We start from the raw sequence: 14,737 nt of genomic DNA, 5'->3' as shown, positions 1-14,737 counted from the left end.
ATTTTACGGTGGTGCTGTCAGGACAAACAGGTTTGTGGTGGATTGGCTTGCGTGCTAAAGGGGGTACCGGCGGAGGGGTACAGTATATCTGGGACAACGGTTATCCACTAACCTTCACTCACTGGGACAGGAACCAGCCAGGTACAGAACTGATCCGCCAATAAAAAAAAATAGAAAAATTAAAACAGGATCGGTTGATATCGTCACTAGATAACGGGGATGGCACTTGCGTGGCCATGACGACTGGGCAAGTCGGTGGCTTCTGGGATGACAAGCAGTGCTCAGAGAAATTTGCCTTTATCTGTGAGAAACTTCGGCCAGACATCAGCCCACCCACCAAGGCCCCAACCCCTCCTCCTGTACAGGGCTGCGCTAAGAGCTGGATCTCCAAGCCCATTTTCAGGAATTGTTACAGGGTACGGTTGTCGCACTTGCACAGAAGAATTTAAATTGGTCCATCCCACTCTGGTTGATAAATCAATTGGCAACACGCTATGTGCCATGACGGCTTGCAGCTCTTCCACAATGTGGACTGGTCCATGAAGAAGAGCTGGGGGGCGGCACATGAAGACTGTGTGGCAAGAGGGGCCAACCTGGTCAGCATTCACAGTCAGGAAGAGGAGGAGTTCTTGTCCCTGTATGGCAAAGGGAGCAGCAAGTGGATTGGCCTGAAGAACAACCCCACAGAAGGAGGTACGTATAAGGTGATGGTCCCAGGAAATCCAGAAAAGACTTGAGCAACTGCTCTTACTGGTAGGCTATTCCTGGAGTGACGGTTCACCAGTCTCGCACACCAACTGGGGTCCCGGCGAGCCAAACAACCACGAAGGTCGTGAGGACTGCGTGGAGATGGTTAGCAGCACTAACGGAACCTACTCCTGGTGGAACGATCTCAACTGTGATGCCCACCAAGACTGGATATGTATGATCGCCAAAGGACAGAACCCCCTCTACCCTCCGGTGCCCCCACCGCCGGTACCGGGTAAACAAACCCTCCTCGTCATTCTACTTGACTTCAGGTCACTTTTTTGCTTGGTCAAAACAGTCTCCTGATTTGCCTTTATGCAGCTCCTGATTGTGGCAGCAACCCCGGCTGGAGGAAGAACAACAACATTTGCTACTACTACAACGACACGGACATCGTGAACTTCCACATGGCTATGCACCGCTGCTGGGCCGAGAAAGCCAGGCTCGTCTCCATTCTCAACAAGGACGAACAGGCATACGTCAACAGCATGGTAGGACTTTTTCCCTTGTTCTTAAAAAGGAAAATGTCAATTTTTATCTCCGAGTTGAAATGGCTGATCCTGTGCGATTTCGCTCTTCAGGTGGGAACGGGTCAGATTTCTGTTGCTTGGATTGGACTGAGGATGTTAGGGATCACAGATGGCCAATATGCGTGCGTCATCCCTCACTGTCAATTTAAAATGTGTCACTTGATGGATCCAACAGTTCTTTTTAATTCATGAAGGTGGCAAGACCATTCCCCTGTCACATACACTCACTGGAGTCCAGGTGAGCCCAACAACGCTAATGGGGAGGAACAATGTGTTCAGATGAACAGACATCAAGGTAATGGAGTTCCTCTCGCTGGAGAGTTGGCAGACATACTTAAGAGCTGATGTATCTAAACCCCGTCACGCTTAAGGTGGTTGGAATGACGTGAACTGCGGTCAAGCCGGAGCTGGTTACGTCTGCAAGAAGTTTCCCGGAAGTGACCACACCCCTCCTCCCCCTACGCAGCCCTGGGAGGGCTATTGCCCCGCTGGTAATGCACATTTCATGAATAGGCTGAAAAGTAGATGCATAAATTGTATTGTATTGTGTTCTCTTAGGGTGGATGCGTTTCAAAGACAAATGTTTCCTGTTCAAGGGAAACAAAAACGATATTAAAGCCAACTGGACGTACGCACGGAGTTGGTGCAAAGACCAAGGAGGAGAGCTGGCCGTTATTGACAACCAGTATGAAAATGGTATGAACGTTGCCTATGAGGATTTCTCGGTGATGGCTCCACACGAAAGAAATTTCCCCATCTCTTCTTAGACTTTGTGTCCAGTTACTTAAAAGACATGGTGCTTCCCACATGGATCGGCCTGTCTGACATTGTGGTGGAGAATCAGTACGCCTGGAGCGATGGTGTGAGCCCAGTTCTCTACACCAACTGGAACGGCAAGGAGCCCAACAATGCAGGGGGCACGGTAAAAAAAAAAAAAAACTGTCGTCACGATGGCTTTATATTGACAAAATCCTGCTTTTGCAAACAGGAACACTGCGTGGCCATGACTCACAGTGAAGTTGTGAGCGGCAAGTGGAATGACGATGCTTGTCACAACGAGTACAGTTTTGTCTGCTTCCGGAAGAAATGTCAGTAGTCCCAGCATAGAGTCACTCAATCATGATTGCACAGTTGAAACATAGAGCGGATCAAACTCAGTTTGTTCTCTGGGTTCCACCTCAGCGAGCAGTATCGCGCCACCTCCACCAACAAGCAGTCCGTGTCCCGCCGGCTACATATCCTGGTACCTCAACTGCTATAAGCTGGTGGACGAGCCAGCGACCTGGGATGAAGCTCAGAAGGCTTGCAAGCAGCATGGTGCCAACCTGGTTAGCATCGACATGAGCTATGACCAAGCCTTTGTCGCCGGGGTGGTCCTGCAGGGAAAAGCTGATGCCTGGATCGGACTGAGGCTCAAGGTGCACACAGAGTGCATTGACCACATGTATCCACACATAGTTTTGGGGTAACACTCCAGCCTCATCTGATTTTGTCTTTCAGGATGACGGCTCATTTGCCTGGACAGACGGCTGGCCAGTATTCTTCACTCAGTGGGGTCCCGGAGAACCCGGCAACCTAAAGGACGAGGGCTGTGTAAGCATGCGAGGCTCACCGTGGTTCCACGGCACCTGGAATGACACCAAGTGTGACCTAGCCAAACCCTACATCTGCAAGATCTCTTCAGGTATCTACCCCTTTTGACACTCATCAGGATTGTTTGCATATTTCACTAAATCTTACGAATCTTTCTTCAGAGAAACCACCGGTGACTCCTACCCCAGGTGACGGGAAGTGCTTCCCATTCTGGATTCCATACGGTGGCTACTGTTACTGGGTTTACAATGAGCAGAAGGGCTTCTCCTGGCCCGACTCACGACATTACTGCACAGAATTTAAGGCCGAGCTGGCGTCCTTCCATAGCAGGGCAGAGTTGGAGTTTATCAGGAATCTCAACCACACCAAATATCACAACCTCTGGATCGGCCTCACCAGGGACCGCAACTGTGAGCCAACTGAGTTTTAACATAGTACAGATTATCCAAAATTACAATCAAAGTAAAAGGACTGATTCATTTACAGCACTTGAGTAAAATTAGACTATGAAATATTTTGTTATTCATTTTACTGTCACCTTTGTACAACACCTGATTGCAAATATGGGGAGTAAAAGCAACAAGTCATCAGAAAATTAAGTAGTTCAGTAAAAAAATATATATATCTTTTTTTAATTTTTTATATTGTGACTTCCTACCATAGGTTTGTGCTCACATTTTGTATTGTGGGGTTTTCAGTTGGCTGGGGCTGGACGGACAAAACCTCTCTGGGTTTCCTCAATTGGGCTCCAGGTGAGCCCAATGAAGCTTTTCACCCAGGCCAAGTGGCTGAGGAGAACTGCGTGGAGATGTACCCTGACGGACGCTGGAATGACAACGACTGCCTACAGAAAAGAGGCTTCGTGTGCCGTCACAGACAATGTAAGCATTCCGACAGGTCGATAGTATCGTTACGCTCTTCCTGAGAAACACTCAAACTGTTTTTTGTTGTCTTTTTGTCAGACTACACAACCGATGATGGCGGAAACCCCATTTTCCCCACAGATGGACCAAATGTTTTCAGTGAGTTAGCAGAATATCATTTGTTTGTGACAATCTCATTTACTGTGGGTGTAATTTAGAAAGTAAATCAAGGTACCACCGTATTATCATTTGAATCTCCGGGATTTTTTTCCGCTGCTCTTGCAGACAGAGACGTGATCATTATTGTGGTAGTGGTCATTTTCATCCTGCTAAGTGGACTGCTCTACTACCTAATTGCCGTGCGAGGCAACAAATTGTCCTGTCAAGGATTCTCGACACGGACGAGTACTAACGTCAACATGGTGAGTTATCTATTCCTGAAAACTTGAGTTTTTTTGTTGGGTGAAGGAAGTCTAACAATTCTTTTTTTCTATTGCAGCCTGTATTCAGCAACCCCAACTATGAGTAGCGCACATAACTTTTGACAATGTGACAATTATCCGTTTCATATTTTAGACATAGAGCAGGACCTCAACTTTCAAGTCCACCAACATAGTTTTCCAAGTTGTGTTGAAAGAGCTTAAATAGAATGCGAGATGACGGGAGAGAACAAACAATATCCTCAGCTCAGTCACTGCACAATTACAGTCATAAGCCAAGATATCAATTTATATCAAATCGGCTGTACATAATACCTAAATTTTATTAGTTTGGATCGGGGAAAAAAAATGTTAATGACAAATTCATTTCCAGTGTTTATTTTTCCTCTGAACACGGAAACAGAAAACAGACACATTCCACAAATTGGGAGAAAAAAATGTTCCAGTACATGCTCATAATCATGATTATCAGCAGACCAGGAAGTGTAAATTCACTCCCGAGTCAGTCGTTAACATCTACTGCAGGTTGGACGGGGCCTAGATAAACTCAATTAATGGGAGGGGAGATAATACCCGAAGGCTATGATGACACACACATTTTTTTAAACTTCTTCTGGGGGTAAATAAATATTTTCAATCTTCATTTTTTGCTTTCGTCGTTTAACTACACACAACAACGGAATTGACGATCGAAACCAAGTGGGGTTGTTTTTTTTCTTTTCTTTTAACATCTTTTAACAATTTTAATAAGCACATCCAAACAAATTCAGTTTGTAATAAGTCAACAAAAGCTTCATAATTAAAGATTTCGATATACCCAAGGCTAGCAATTGGTGTTGTGTGAAAAAAGTTGAATTACTTCACTTGTCCTTGTTAACTGAAATGCAGAGAAATGTGAGACTCAATCCTAAAATTATTCCAACTAGCCACTTTTTTTGTGTACCTAAAAAAACAAGTGACAAACCTGGATCTGGGATGGATTCCTTTCACATACTGATCCATGGAAAAGTGCTCATGTACAAAAAGTATAACAACAATAAATTAAAAAAATAAAGTGTGCTGACAAATATGATTGGCTCGAGAAAAAGTCCTCGTCACTAGGAGAATGCCGAGAGAATAAAGGCACTTTAACCTAATTCTATGACTTGGCCTGATTTTGGGGCATTCCACCCTGCTTTAACAAGTGCATGTTTTTTTGTTTGTTTTTTAACTCAATGGCAAATCCACATAAGCCATATTTCTAGAGTCTGTCTTCAGCACATGACTTACGTACATACCCCAATTGGATCCCAAGCTTCAGGTACCTTCAGCAGACATTCATTTAGCTTTTGAGCTGTCCAGTCGGAGCCACGCCACTCCCTGTTTTGTGTAGCGCACCATGGCGCTCACGCCAGAGGTCAAGCTCAGCGGGCCGATCACAGCATCCAGCTCTGCCACGAGACCTTCAAAGACAAATGTACTTGAGTGGTTCCAACTTTACACACTGGGGTTTTTCATTTGAATCAATTCAATTGCATTTGGTTACGCTGTTTCAATTCAACCGGTCATGAATAATTACTTCAAAAAATTCTCTCTTGGTCCTAATTGGGCCAATAAAATTTGAGAAGCAGACGGTCATTGTGTTCGAAATGTTTTAGGAGAAAATTAGCACCACCGTACCGCTGCCTTTGACAGCCATCTGGTCCGCCTGCTCCCACATTTCGTGGGCATTCAGGAATAATTTAGTGATGTTGACATAGGCGAGCGCCACCTGCTCCACAGCAATGGGAACAGCCACAGTGCTGCCAGCTCCGCAGGCTGGGGACGGGATGCTGGTCAGAGGGGACGGCGTGCTCGGGCCCCTACGACAAAGACACAACATGAAGGGAATGTGTGACGGCGCCGCGGCGTGATCCTAACTTACTTTGTGGCGCTCACTGAAGACTCAAGTGCGGGGTTCTGGAAGATAATTTGAATAAATATGAAGACTGGTAAAAGTTAAGGAAATCACCACGGGATGAGAAATACTAACTTTGAAGTGGTCTGTGAGCGTCTTGGAGTACTTGAGCGCAGTTTTGTGCTTTTGGCGAAACATCGCCATCTGCAGGAGAGACTGGCACTTCAGACTGTAACACACCAGGAGGGAGAGGTTCAAAATTCATCACTACAAAAGTTGAAAGTATTAGAAATGAGCATCTGTAAAGCACATTTCCACCAAGCAATGTTGACAAATCTCTCCGACCAATAGGGTAAAAGCGTACTACAAAGAGTACCTGCTTAATTGCAATTTCTAGAAAGAAGCAAAATGATACGACTTGGTGGAAAGAATTACCATAATGCTGCAAAGTCCTTTTCTGAGGAGTGAGCTGATGTGTCCGCCAAGTTTTTAAGCTTCAGCACAAACCTGCGGAAGAGCAATATTTTAGGTGAGAAAAAAATAAAAATAATAAGCCCAAAGCGAGTACAGTGAACCCTCATCATACCAATACCCACACACACTTGCGCTATGGAAGACGTGAATGGAAATATGTTTAAATTGTGTGGGAAAGGTCAAATCCAAATAAGTTTTTATGCGGTCACTATTATGTGGATCTGGAACATATTCCCGAAATTATTCTCTCACTTGAGGAGCTCCACTGTCTCTGCAAACATAGTGTAGGAAGACATGGAAATCTGCGGGTCTTTCTCTATGGCGATTCCGCTTTCCACAAAAAACATAGCGGCGTCCAGATAGTTGAAGGCTTTGCTGAGTTTGTCCGACTAAAAGAAAGAGAGAGGGTAGCAAAAACCTTTATTCCTCCTACTGGGCAGTTTGGTAAGAATTTTCAAAGGATTTAGTGTCAAACCTCGGCATCTGCTTTGTGCTTCAGTCGTTTGGCCTCCTTGATGTAGTGCTTCACTGGATACTGCCTGCAGGAGGTCACTGGATTACGAAACCTCACCGAGAGTTTGACAAACAATGTTTCATCTCACCTGTCCTCAGCCCTGAGCAAGGGCCTGGAGGTCTCAACTTTTCTGAGGTGCTGCAAGGATGACTGCTTCTGCTGGCATCCCAAAATGGAGGTCAAACTTACTGACACCCAAACCCCAATTTGAGAACCACTGTGCAAACAGAATGTTACCTTCTCCGCTTGCGTGTTCTTTGCATGGCTGCTCTTATGCTTGGAGGAGTCTTTGCTCTTGGGGGCATCCTTGCGAGGCTCCTCCCGCGATCTTTTGTGCACCTTCAAATCTTTCCCTGAGGCTTTTGGGGGCTTCTCCAAGTCTACCTGCTTTTTCTTGGTCTTCTTGTGCTGCTGCTCACTTGGTTGGGTGGCGCAACTTCTAAAAGTTGAGAAGATAAAAGAGTTTGCTTTTACCACATACTGCTTCAAATAACACCAAGACAGTTTGAGAATTGAGAAAAAATTGAGAAAAATATATGCCTCCCTCCTAACGTTTACCAACAGGAAAGTAGGTCAAATCTCTCGAACTACATTTGCTATTGCACTGTCCCATCACCACGGCAACCTGAACTAAACTGTAATGCTACGCTTGGTGGGAATTTCGCTTTTTATGTAACCTACTCCACTTTGACAGAAGAATCCTTGTTGACTGCTGTCATCTTTTTCTCCAGCTTCCGCTTCTTTCTGGGATGAGCCTGGTCATCCGTCTCCACCTGGAAGTTGTCAATCACAAGTTTAGTTGTTTTACAGGTACAATAGGTTCATCCTGAAATTGACATCAAAATCCCAGCATCACTAACTTATTATGAGTAGTGTGTGATAAGCTCACAGTTTGAGGTAGAGTCTTCTTGCTGGCCTTGGTTTGTTTTGGGGTTTCTGCATTCCCAGATGTCGCCAGAGGGACTCTGGAGAGCAGACTGAGGTCGAGCTTTACCAGTAGGCATCTAGCAGGCCTGGTGGGGATGTCCTTAGAGGATTTAGGGGCACGGCCCAACTTCTTGCAGGACTTATTGTTAGTGGCGGACTCTTTAGGAATGGTTTTCTCCTCTCGGACGACTTCCGGGCCGGCTTTGCTCGTGCTGGTTTTGACGAGTGGGGTGTGGGTAGGAATATGGCAAGAGCATTGATGAGGGCACGACGAACACCTAGCATCAGGTTGGTGCAACTCGAGCTTAGATTCAGTTTTTTGCACGCCTGCTGATTTTAAAGTCCTCTTACTTTTAGAGTCACCGCTAGTGTTCTTGGAACGTTCTGACTTCGTTTTGACCTTAGGTCTGTCTGAGAAAGGGGGTGCTTTACTCGATAAAGTGTCCTCAGATTTCACACAGTCTTTCGGCGGTTTGCGCACGCCGGCCAGATGTTTCAAAGAACCGCCGTTCAGAGAGCTTTCATGAGAACTCTCGTTGCAAGGAAGCACTTGTGGAGGGTTTCCGCCATGCTCAGATGACTGGGTCGCCTCCACAGGAAGTTTTTTGGAGCCGCGGATAACGTTGGCGCCATCTTGGCTTTGGTTGCCGGAGTTTTGTTGACTGGACTGGATCCAGTTGCCCAACTGCCAGTTGCCACATGCTGCCGCAGCATCAGGCTAGTGAAAAATGGCAAAAAGTGCAATTCAGAAAAATATACTCTCACCAGACACGTTACAGCAGTATTTGGTTTCTATAAATAAAATGCATTTGAATCCAATTCTACATCATACATAGTCATGGCATTTAGAAATTAATGGAGGTGGTGCGAGCACTCGTTCAAAAAATGTTTACCTCAGATTTGCAGCTTGCTGTCAGTCCACAAGGCTCATCGGCAACGCTGTCACCATCCGACTCCGACCTGGAGCTGCTGTCAGAGTCACTGGAGCTGGCCGACTCCACGCCGCTGGAATGAGCCTCTTTGTGTGAACTAAAATAAAGCATGAAGTTAACCATCTGATCGAAAATGTAAATTATTACGGCATGAAAAAAAAAGTCCGATTACAATATACTATCTGTATTTACGTGTGAACATTGCTGTATGAAAATTTCATGTCCTTCACGAGATTTGTTTTTTCTTTTTATTCCACCATGTGCACAGTTTGATTTAATCACAGCGGAACATTATTTTAAAAATAAAGGATTATTCAGCGGGTTCACGCGAGTTCAATCCGCTCGCACATATTCATAACCATCTTTGGCCAGACTTGTATAAAGCGGAATTTAGGACTCACAACAGTTTGGAGCTTTGTATGTTGAGACACTGAGTCTGTCCAGGAGAACAGTTGTGGCTTTCTGAAAAAGAAACAAAAGCAAAAATGTGCAATCGTCCTGAATATATTTGATTTATTGTATACATTTTTGAAATGATGTAATCCACAGCACCTTTTGTATTTTAATATACACTTCCTTACAGAAGCAATTCGCTTATGTGTATCAGTTACAGCTGGCAGTTTCTACTTTGCATAGTCCACAAAGCACTGAAATATGAACTGTTATTCGACTGCTTTGTACTGTACAAGGGGTGCTTTATTGACTCACGTTGTCGTCCTGCACATGAAGAGGCTTGCTCTGCTTCCTGCGAGGAGACGCACACACACAAAAAATGCAATGCATGAGATTGCTAAACTTTGACACATCATACAGCGGAAGCAGAAAGTTGAAAGCCCGAGAAAGGGCACACATTTGGGATTTTGGGTGAAGGAAAATGTGCCTGTGAAGTTGCACAAAAAATCAGGGAGCAACACAAACCTACCAGATGATCAGTGTTACCTTTATTGGGGCTGCATCAGAGTTGGGGATATGTATGGCTGTCAGGAGAGGCGGCCAGGAATGAGTCATTTCCTACCAATATGCAAAAACAGAGCAAAAAAAAAAAAAACAATATGCTTTTAGCAAGCATCAGAAGCAGGTTTAAAGAAGACCTTACAAAGTATACCTTCAAGATGTCTTCCACACACACTGCTTCATTTGTCTTTGTCTACAAAAGTAAGTAAAGTATATTTAATTTTCAATGTGAAAATGCATCTACATGTCAACTATGTCAATCGGGAACAAAGCTAAAATTGCTGTTCATGCCAAAGAATCAAGTCAAAAAACAAATATTGTAGCTCTCACCTCCAGATACTGGGGCAACATTTTAGGCTCGACCTTGTGGATCTCCGGCAGAGCTACGTGTGGCTCGGGCGAAGGCTTCAACTCCGGCGAGCCGCTGATCAGTTGGTCCTGACCGTCCATAGGCCTCACGTACGCCGTGGGCTTCTGCATCACGGCAACACTGGGTTGCTTGGACGAGGACAGCGGTGGCAAGCTCTGCAAGAGCAGGGGGTTGCCGCCCTTGCCCGCCTGATGCAGGGAAGCGTCCGCTGGTGACTGCCTGAGGTTAAACGCAGAAACGTCCGCCATGACAGCCGAGGGAGCTTCTGTGGATTCCTGACGTTTGGCCTCACTGGAATGTAGGAAAGGTATCGGCTTGACGTCCAGAGACTGAGCGGACCTTCCCTTAGGACTGCTAGCATTCTCCTCGATATCCGACATAGTTTCAACCTTCTTCTGGTGATCCGTTGAAGCCTTTGGCATGGTGAGTGAGCTTCCATTGTGGTTTGGGGATGAAGTGGGGATGTCCCTCATTGTCTGAATAGGGTAACTATTACTTAGGGGGTTTTGGCTGGATACATGAAGGGCCGGGTCTTGGACGACAAGTGTGCTAGGCCTACTGGAGTTTGGCTGCCCTCCATCTGACTGTGTGAAATTTGTAGGAACTGCTGAAGGCTCTGTAGAACTGTTCACATCTTCGTAGCTTCCCAGCATTCTCTGGATCTTGTTGGACAGCTCATCACCTTTGTTTGTCTGAAACGCAAAGAAGGAAAAGGTTCGTTTCGGATCACTCTGTCATTTGCCAGTCTGAGATTCAGAAGTGTAGTTTGGAAGTCTTACTCCAGAAGCACTGTAAACAAGTATATCACAGTATTCATGTGTGAATTGTGGAATAAGCTTCGCATTGGAACGTTTTAGCTGGGCACCATTGATTCAAAGCGCTACAGTTGGCAATGATATCTTCAATAAACATCCCAAAAAACAAACTGATTTTGTTTGTTTGTTTAGAACCTAGAAGGAAATCATTGATTTTTGCCAGATTCAACATGTTATGTGGCCGGTTTCTACACTGATCTGGGTTCATCTGGACAATGAGTGTCACTTGTTCAGCTGCCGCATCATAATCATTTTTTTTTTATTATTTGAAGTACATTGAAAACTTATTGACGTTTCAAGTAAACATTTTAGACCGTAATAACTGTGACAATATCGAAAAAGCATCGTAATGTAAAAGTAGCACATACTTTGTACGGCTGCCCGAAAAGCGGCACATTCTCAGTGCCCAGTTCTTTGGCTTGGCTGGTTTCTTGGTTCCTCTGTTCCCAGGCTCGAAGGCGGAGACGATTCCTTTCTTCATCATATACGCTGTGGAGCATCACCGGGAAAGACTATTAGAACACAAATACAGTCAAGATGCATTCACGAGAATAAACTGTTTGGCGAGGAGAAGGTTGTGGGAGTACTGAGGGATTGGTCTCTTGTCGTAGACCGGTTCCACCCAAGGGACTGGTTGGGACCCAATACTTTGACAGATGTCGCTTACTGCTGTTAATTATAAACCTGCATGACTGCAGGTGTCATGAAGAATATTCTTGGGGGACATTGAACATATGTCAACATTTTCGGGTGTTGTTGATGTCCAACCCCAATGGGTTTAATTCCATGGCAACTGCAACAGTTTTGGTAGAAAGCCAAGAGAATGATGGAGCGAGTTGTGAGGATCACTCCCGGGGGAGCCTACAGTCAACTTACAATCTTCCAAAAACATGAAAGCCCAGGATTTTTCCAGATTTGTTCTGTGGAAAAGATATCAACATATAATGGGGAGCTAAGTCAACCAACAGCTTCTGAGGTGGAATGGCGGCTGTGTGAAAAGCCAGTACTGCGAGTAATGTGTGAAAGCGATTGACCCAAATTTAGTGATCAGTTATGATTTTCAAAACTTTTTAATAATTGTATATTTAGATTGCTATGCTGTCACTTATCTCAGCTGGATCTGTAATATATAAACAATAAATGCATCAAGGTTGCGATATCTCATCAGGTGGTCACCGTCTACTAGCAAGGAACAAAAAAATATTTCTTTATCAAGGAATGGGTGTGGCCGCTTCCTCTTTCATCTGTTTCCAATTCGAATGGGAATGGTCCATGAGGAGAATTCAAGCATAAGGACTGAAGCATATAGGAGGCCCACGGCCAAATGCTTGACAGTGGAAGAGGGATAGCGTGCGGCTTCTGGCCAAAGACAACAGCGTACAGAGCATCTGAGCCTCCGGGAATTTGTAGAGTTTAAAGCCTCGGCTCAATTATCCATCTTCCCTCGCTAACTCTGTTGGACAGGCGCACCGGGACTGGTTTTGTAGCAATTCCATATAGTCAGTGATGGTGAAATCATAGATGTTAACTTTTTGGAGCAGTGGTTCTCAAACTGGGACACGGGATTTTGACTACTTTCATAACATTACAACTAAATTGACCGTACATACAGTCCTTCAAGGAGACAACATATTCAAGAGCTGACTGAGGGCAGCTGCGGCAAAGTGGAGACTGCGGAGTATAATACTGCAGTGTCAGAGTGAGCCAACGTTAGCAGGCATGTTTATTTTTGTCCCGTGTATCTACGGTGCACTAGTCATAATATGGGAAAACAAATGTTTGCATTTACATTATAGCTATAAAAAGCACGCACAAAATGCTATTTTGTGGCCACAAAATAGGTGTACTGTACTCATTGGTTATTATCGTTGCCATGGATAACTTCACTAGGTGAATAAATGGAGCATACTTACCATTTCTTGAGAAAGTGCATTACATTTGCTTACCCAACTGCCCAAGACTATATGTTTACTATTTTTTTGTTTAATACAACCTTTTTACCTAATTTATTGCCACAAATTAGTATTTTGTGCACACGTCATATCTACATCGTGGCCGTAATGTTAAAAAATAAATACATTCCCATGGCATCTCTGGGGTTCGATATGGATCCTTAAAAAGAACAATGATCAATCCGTTCAAATAATGAGCAACAAGCAGAGGTTCCCGGTAACTTTTTAAAGCAAACGAAAAATTAAATTAAGATTAACGCTGAACAAAGATGTAAATGTCCCATTACAGAATCAAACTATTTTCATCATCATCATCATCGTGCAGAAATATGAACTGGGCAGTATGCTCGTCTTAGATTTCATTGCTTCTCACGACAGGCTGGCTGTACCAAGTAGAACCCATAAGAAGGTTCGGATTCTCATCCAAGTGCAATTTTCAATCATGTCGACAAAAACTTACTAGTTTGAGGGATTTATGTTGCCCACCCTTTCAACTATTTGAAAAAAGGTTGAGGTCCTAAAGTTACTTTGCTGCAAACGTCATTAGTAGGTGTCACCAAAAGTTAGGAACTATAATAAAAACGTTTTTATGAAAGTTTTTAATGTACAAAAATAACGAGACTCAACGTCAAATTCCTCAAATAAGGATCATTTTAAAAATGATAAATAAATATGTATTTCATTAACTCGCTTCAGCAATCTGAGTCTGAGTACCCCAGGTGGTTAAAATCAAAACGTCATTCACCTATCCGACTTGATTCTTTTTCTAAAAACACGGGGTGGGAAGTAAAGACTTTTCAAAAAGTTTATTTATTTTAAACGAAACGCGAACAACAGCGTGTCTTGACATTTTGACAGCCTCAATGAGCTCCTGACATGTGAGAGACAACCAGCCCCCCCTCCCCGTCAAGCTGCTAGCACGCTAGCCGCCTTTGGGTGCGCCTACCTCGGCTGAGTTGCCATGGCGTATGGCACTCTCTTTCCCGCTTGTCAAACAAGCGAAGTTGGCCGTCGTGTGCTGCTGACTTTCGCCGCCGAGCTCGTCTCATTCGGCCGCATTGTCACATCGTGTACCCGAGAGAAAAAGCTCCAATAAACGGGGCTGTCACGCCACCTTTAGCTCTCGTTCGCTAGTCTCTGCCCCCTCGCTGCGAATGTTTGGCTCGTCCATTTGCTGCCCAGTGGACTTTTCTACTCGAAGGGGTCACTTAGTGTTTACACATTCAAAGTTGTTACTAAATATCCATAACAATGCCATGTTTCTAGTTTGCACACAAATTAACCTGACAAGTCCGCAACAGAACTACCAAAATGTGTTTTATTTACTGTCATTATTTTTTACTCGTCACATACATTGCCCAAACTTTACTCAATTGCCCCTGTATGACCGACATGGTACATCCGAATTTGTTTTGGGCCTCCAGGTTCACAGTTTTGAAACAATTTTAAAAGTATACATTACTTAATACTGGATACCTGAGAGTTGGTACTTAGATGTGACACAAAAATTTTAATTATATGGATGCTGACAGTCGTTCACCATAAGCCTTGATTTGGAGATTTTGAAAATCATCCTTGCCCAATTTTTTCAGACCTTGTAAAATCCACCTCATCTTGAACTGATGATGTGATGATAAAGTGACCTCACTGAGGTCATCAATGTAGACAATTATCAATCGATTTCTACCATTTACCTAACTAATTAATCAAAAACCCTCAGCATTCATCTAAAAGTACTGTATGTATTCAA

General features: G+C 44.2%; 2 protein-coding genes across 4 annotated transcripts; one reads left to right on the top strand and one right to left on the bottom strand.

Moving 5' to 3' along the window:
* Positions 1–236: 236 nt before the first annotated feature.
* Positions 237–4,434, top strand: LOC119131665 (macrophage mannose receptor 1-like). The gene is made up of 17 exons (XM_037266299.1): positions 237–416; positions 516–693; positions 758–982; positions 1,069–1,238; positions 1,329–1,416; positions 1,516–1,572; positions 1,649–1,768; positions 1,836–1,973; positions 2,045–2,199; positions 2,266–2,365; positions 2,460–2,695; positions 2,778–2,961; positions 3,032–3,280; positions 3,569–3,751; positions 3,833–3,892; positions 4,019–4,155; positions 4,233–4,434. Exons 1-17 carry the CDS (start codon positions 237–239, stop codon positions 4,260–4,262), a joined length of 2,490 nt encoding a protein of 829 aa, XP_037122194.1. The 3' UTR covers positions 4,263–4,434.
* A 344-nt stretch (positions 4,435–4,778) lies between these two features.
* Positions 4,779–14,157, bottom strand: LOC119131281 (AF4/FMR2 family member 1-like). Of its 3 annotated transcripts, none has more exons than XM_037265580.1 (19): positions 13,934–14,157; positions 11,404–11,524; positions 10,181–10,912; positions 10,002–10,043; positions 9,836–9,907; positions 9,605–9,641; positions 9,298–9,358; positions 8,858–8,993; positions 7,927–8,682; positions 7,719–7,810; positions 7,275–7,476; positions 7,126–7,196; positions 6,999–7,062; positions 6,776–6,912; positions 6,485–6,556; positions 6,185–6,278; positions 6,077–6,111; positions 5,833–6,014; positions 4,779–5,615 (listed from the first exon to the last, which is right to left on the bottom strand). In XM_037265580.1, exons 1-19 carry the CDS (start codon positions 13,948–13,950, stop codon positions 5,491–5,493), a joined length of 3,048 nt encoding a protein of 1,015 aa, XP_037121475.1. In that variant the 5' UTR covers positions 13,951–14,157; the 3' UTR covers positions 4,779–5,490. The 3 variants fall into 3 exon arrangements, with proteins under 3 accessions (XP_037121475.1, XP_037121476.1, XP_037121477.1); XM_037265581.1 differs by having other exon boundaries at positions 7,126–7,193; XM_037265582.1 differs by having other exon boundaries at positions 9,301–9,358.
* Positions 14,158–14,737: the final 580 nt, after the last annotated feature.

The sequence above is a fragment of the Syngnathus acus genome, chromosome 12 (genome assembly GCF_901709675.1).
Source record: "Syngnathus acus chromosome 12, fSynAcu1.2, whole genome shotgun sequence".
NCBI classification, from domain to species: domain Eukaryota; kingdom Metazoa; phylum Chordata; class Actinopteri; order Syngnathiformes; family Syngnathidae; genus Syngnathus; species Syngnathus acus.
Note: the sequence above shows the minus strand (reverse complement) of the source record. Positions and strands in the feature narration are given on the sequence as shown.

Excerpts from the sequence above, each read along its gene's own strand:
- LOC119131281 (XM_037265580.1), bottom strand. Across the intron at positions 10,044-10,180 it reads TGTTGCCCCAGTATCTGGAG|ACAAAGACAAATGAAGCAGT; the intron begins GTGAGAGCTACA and ends TTACTTTTGTAG. Across the intron at positions 6,557-6,775 it reads GAGACAGTGGAGCTCCTCAA|GTTTGTGCTGAAGCTTAAAA; the intron begins GTGAGAGAATAA and ends GCTCTTCCGCAG.
- LOC119131665 (XM_037266299.1), top strand. The coding sequence starts at position 237 with ATGACGACTGGGCAAGTCGGTGGCTTCTGGGATGACAAGCAGTGCTCA. Across the intron at positions 2,366-2,459 it reads TGTCTGCTTCCGGAAGAAAT|CGAGCAGTATCGCGCCACCT; the intron begins GTCAGTAGTCCC and ends GTTCCACCTCAG. Across the intron at positions 3,752-3,832 it reads CGTGTGCCGTCACAGACAAT|ACTACACAACCGATGATGGC; the intron begins GTAAGCATTCCG and ends TCTTTTTGTCAG.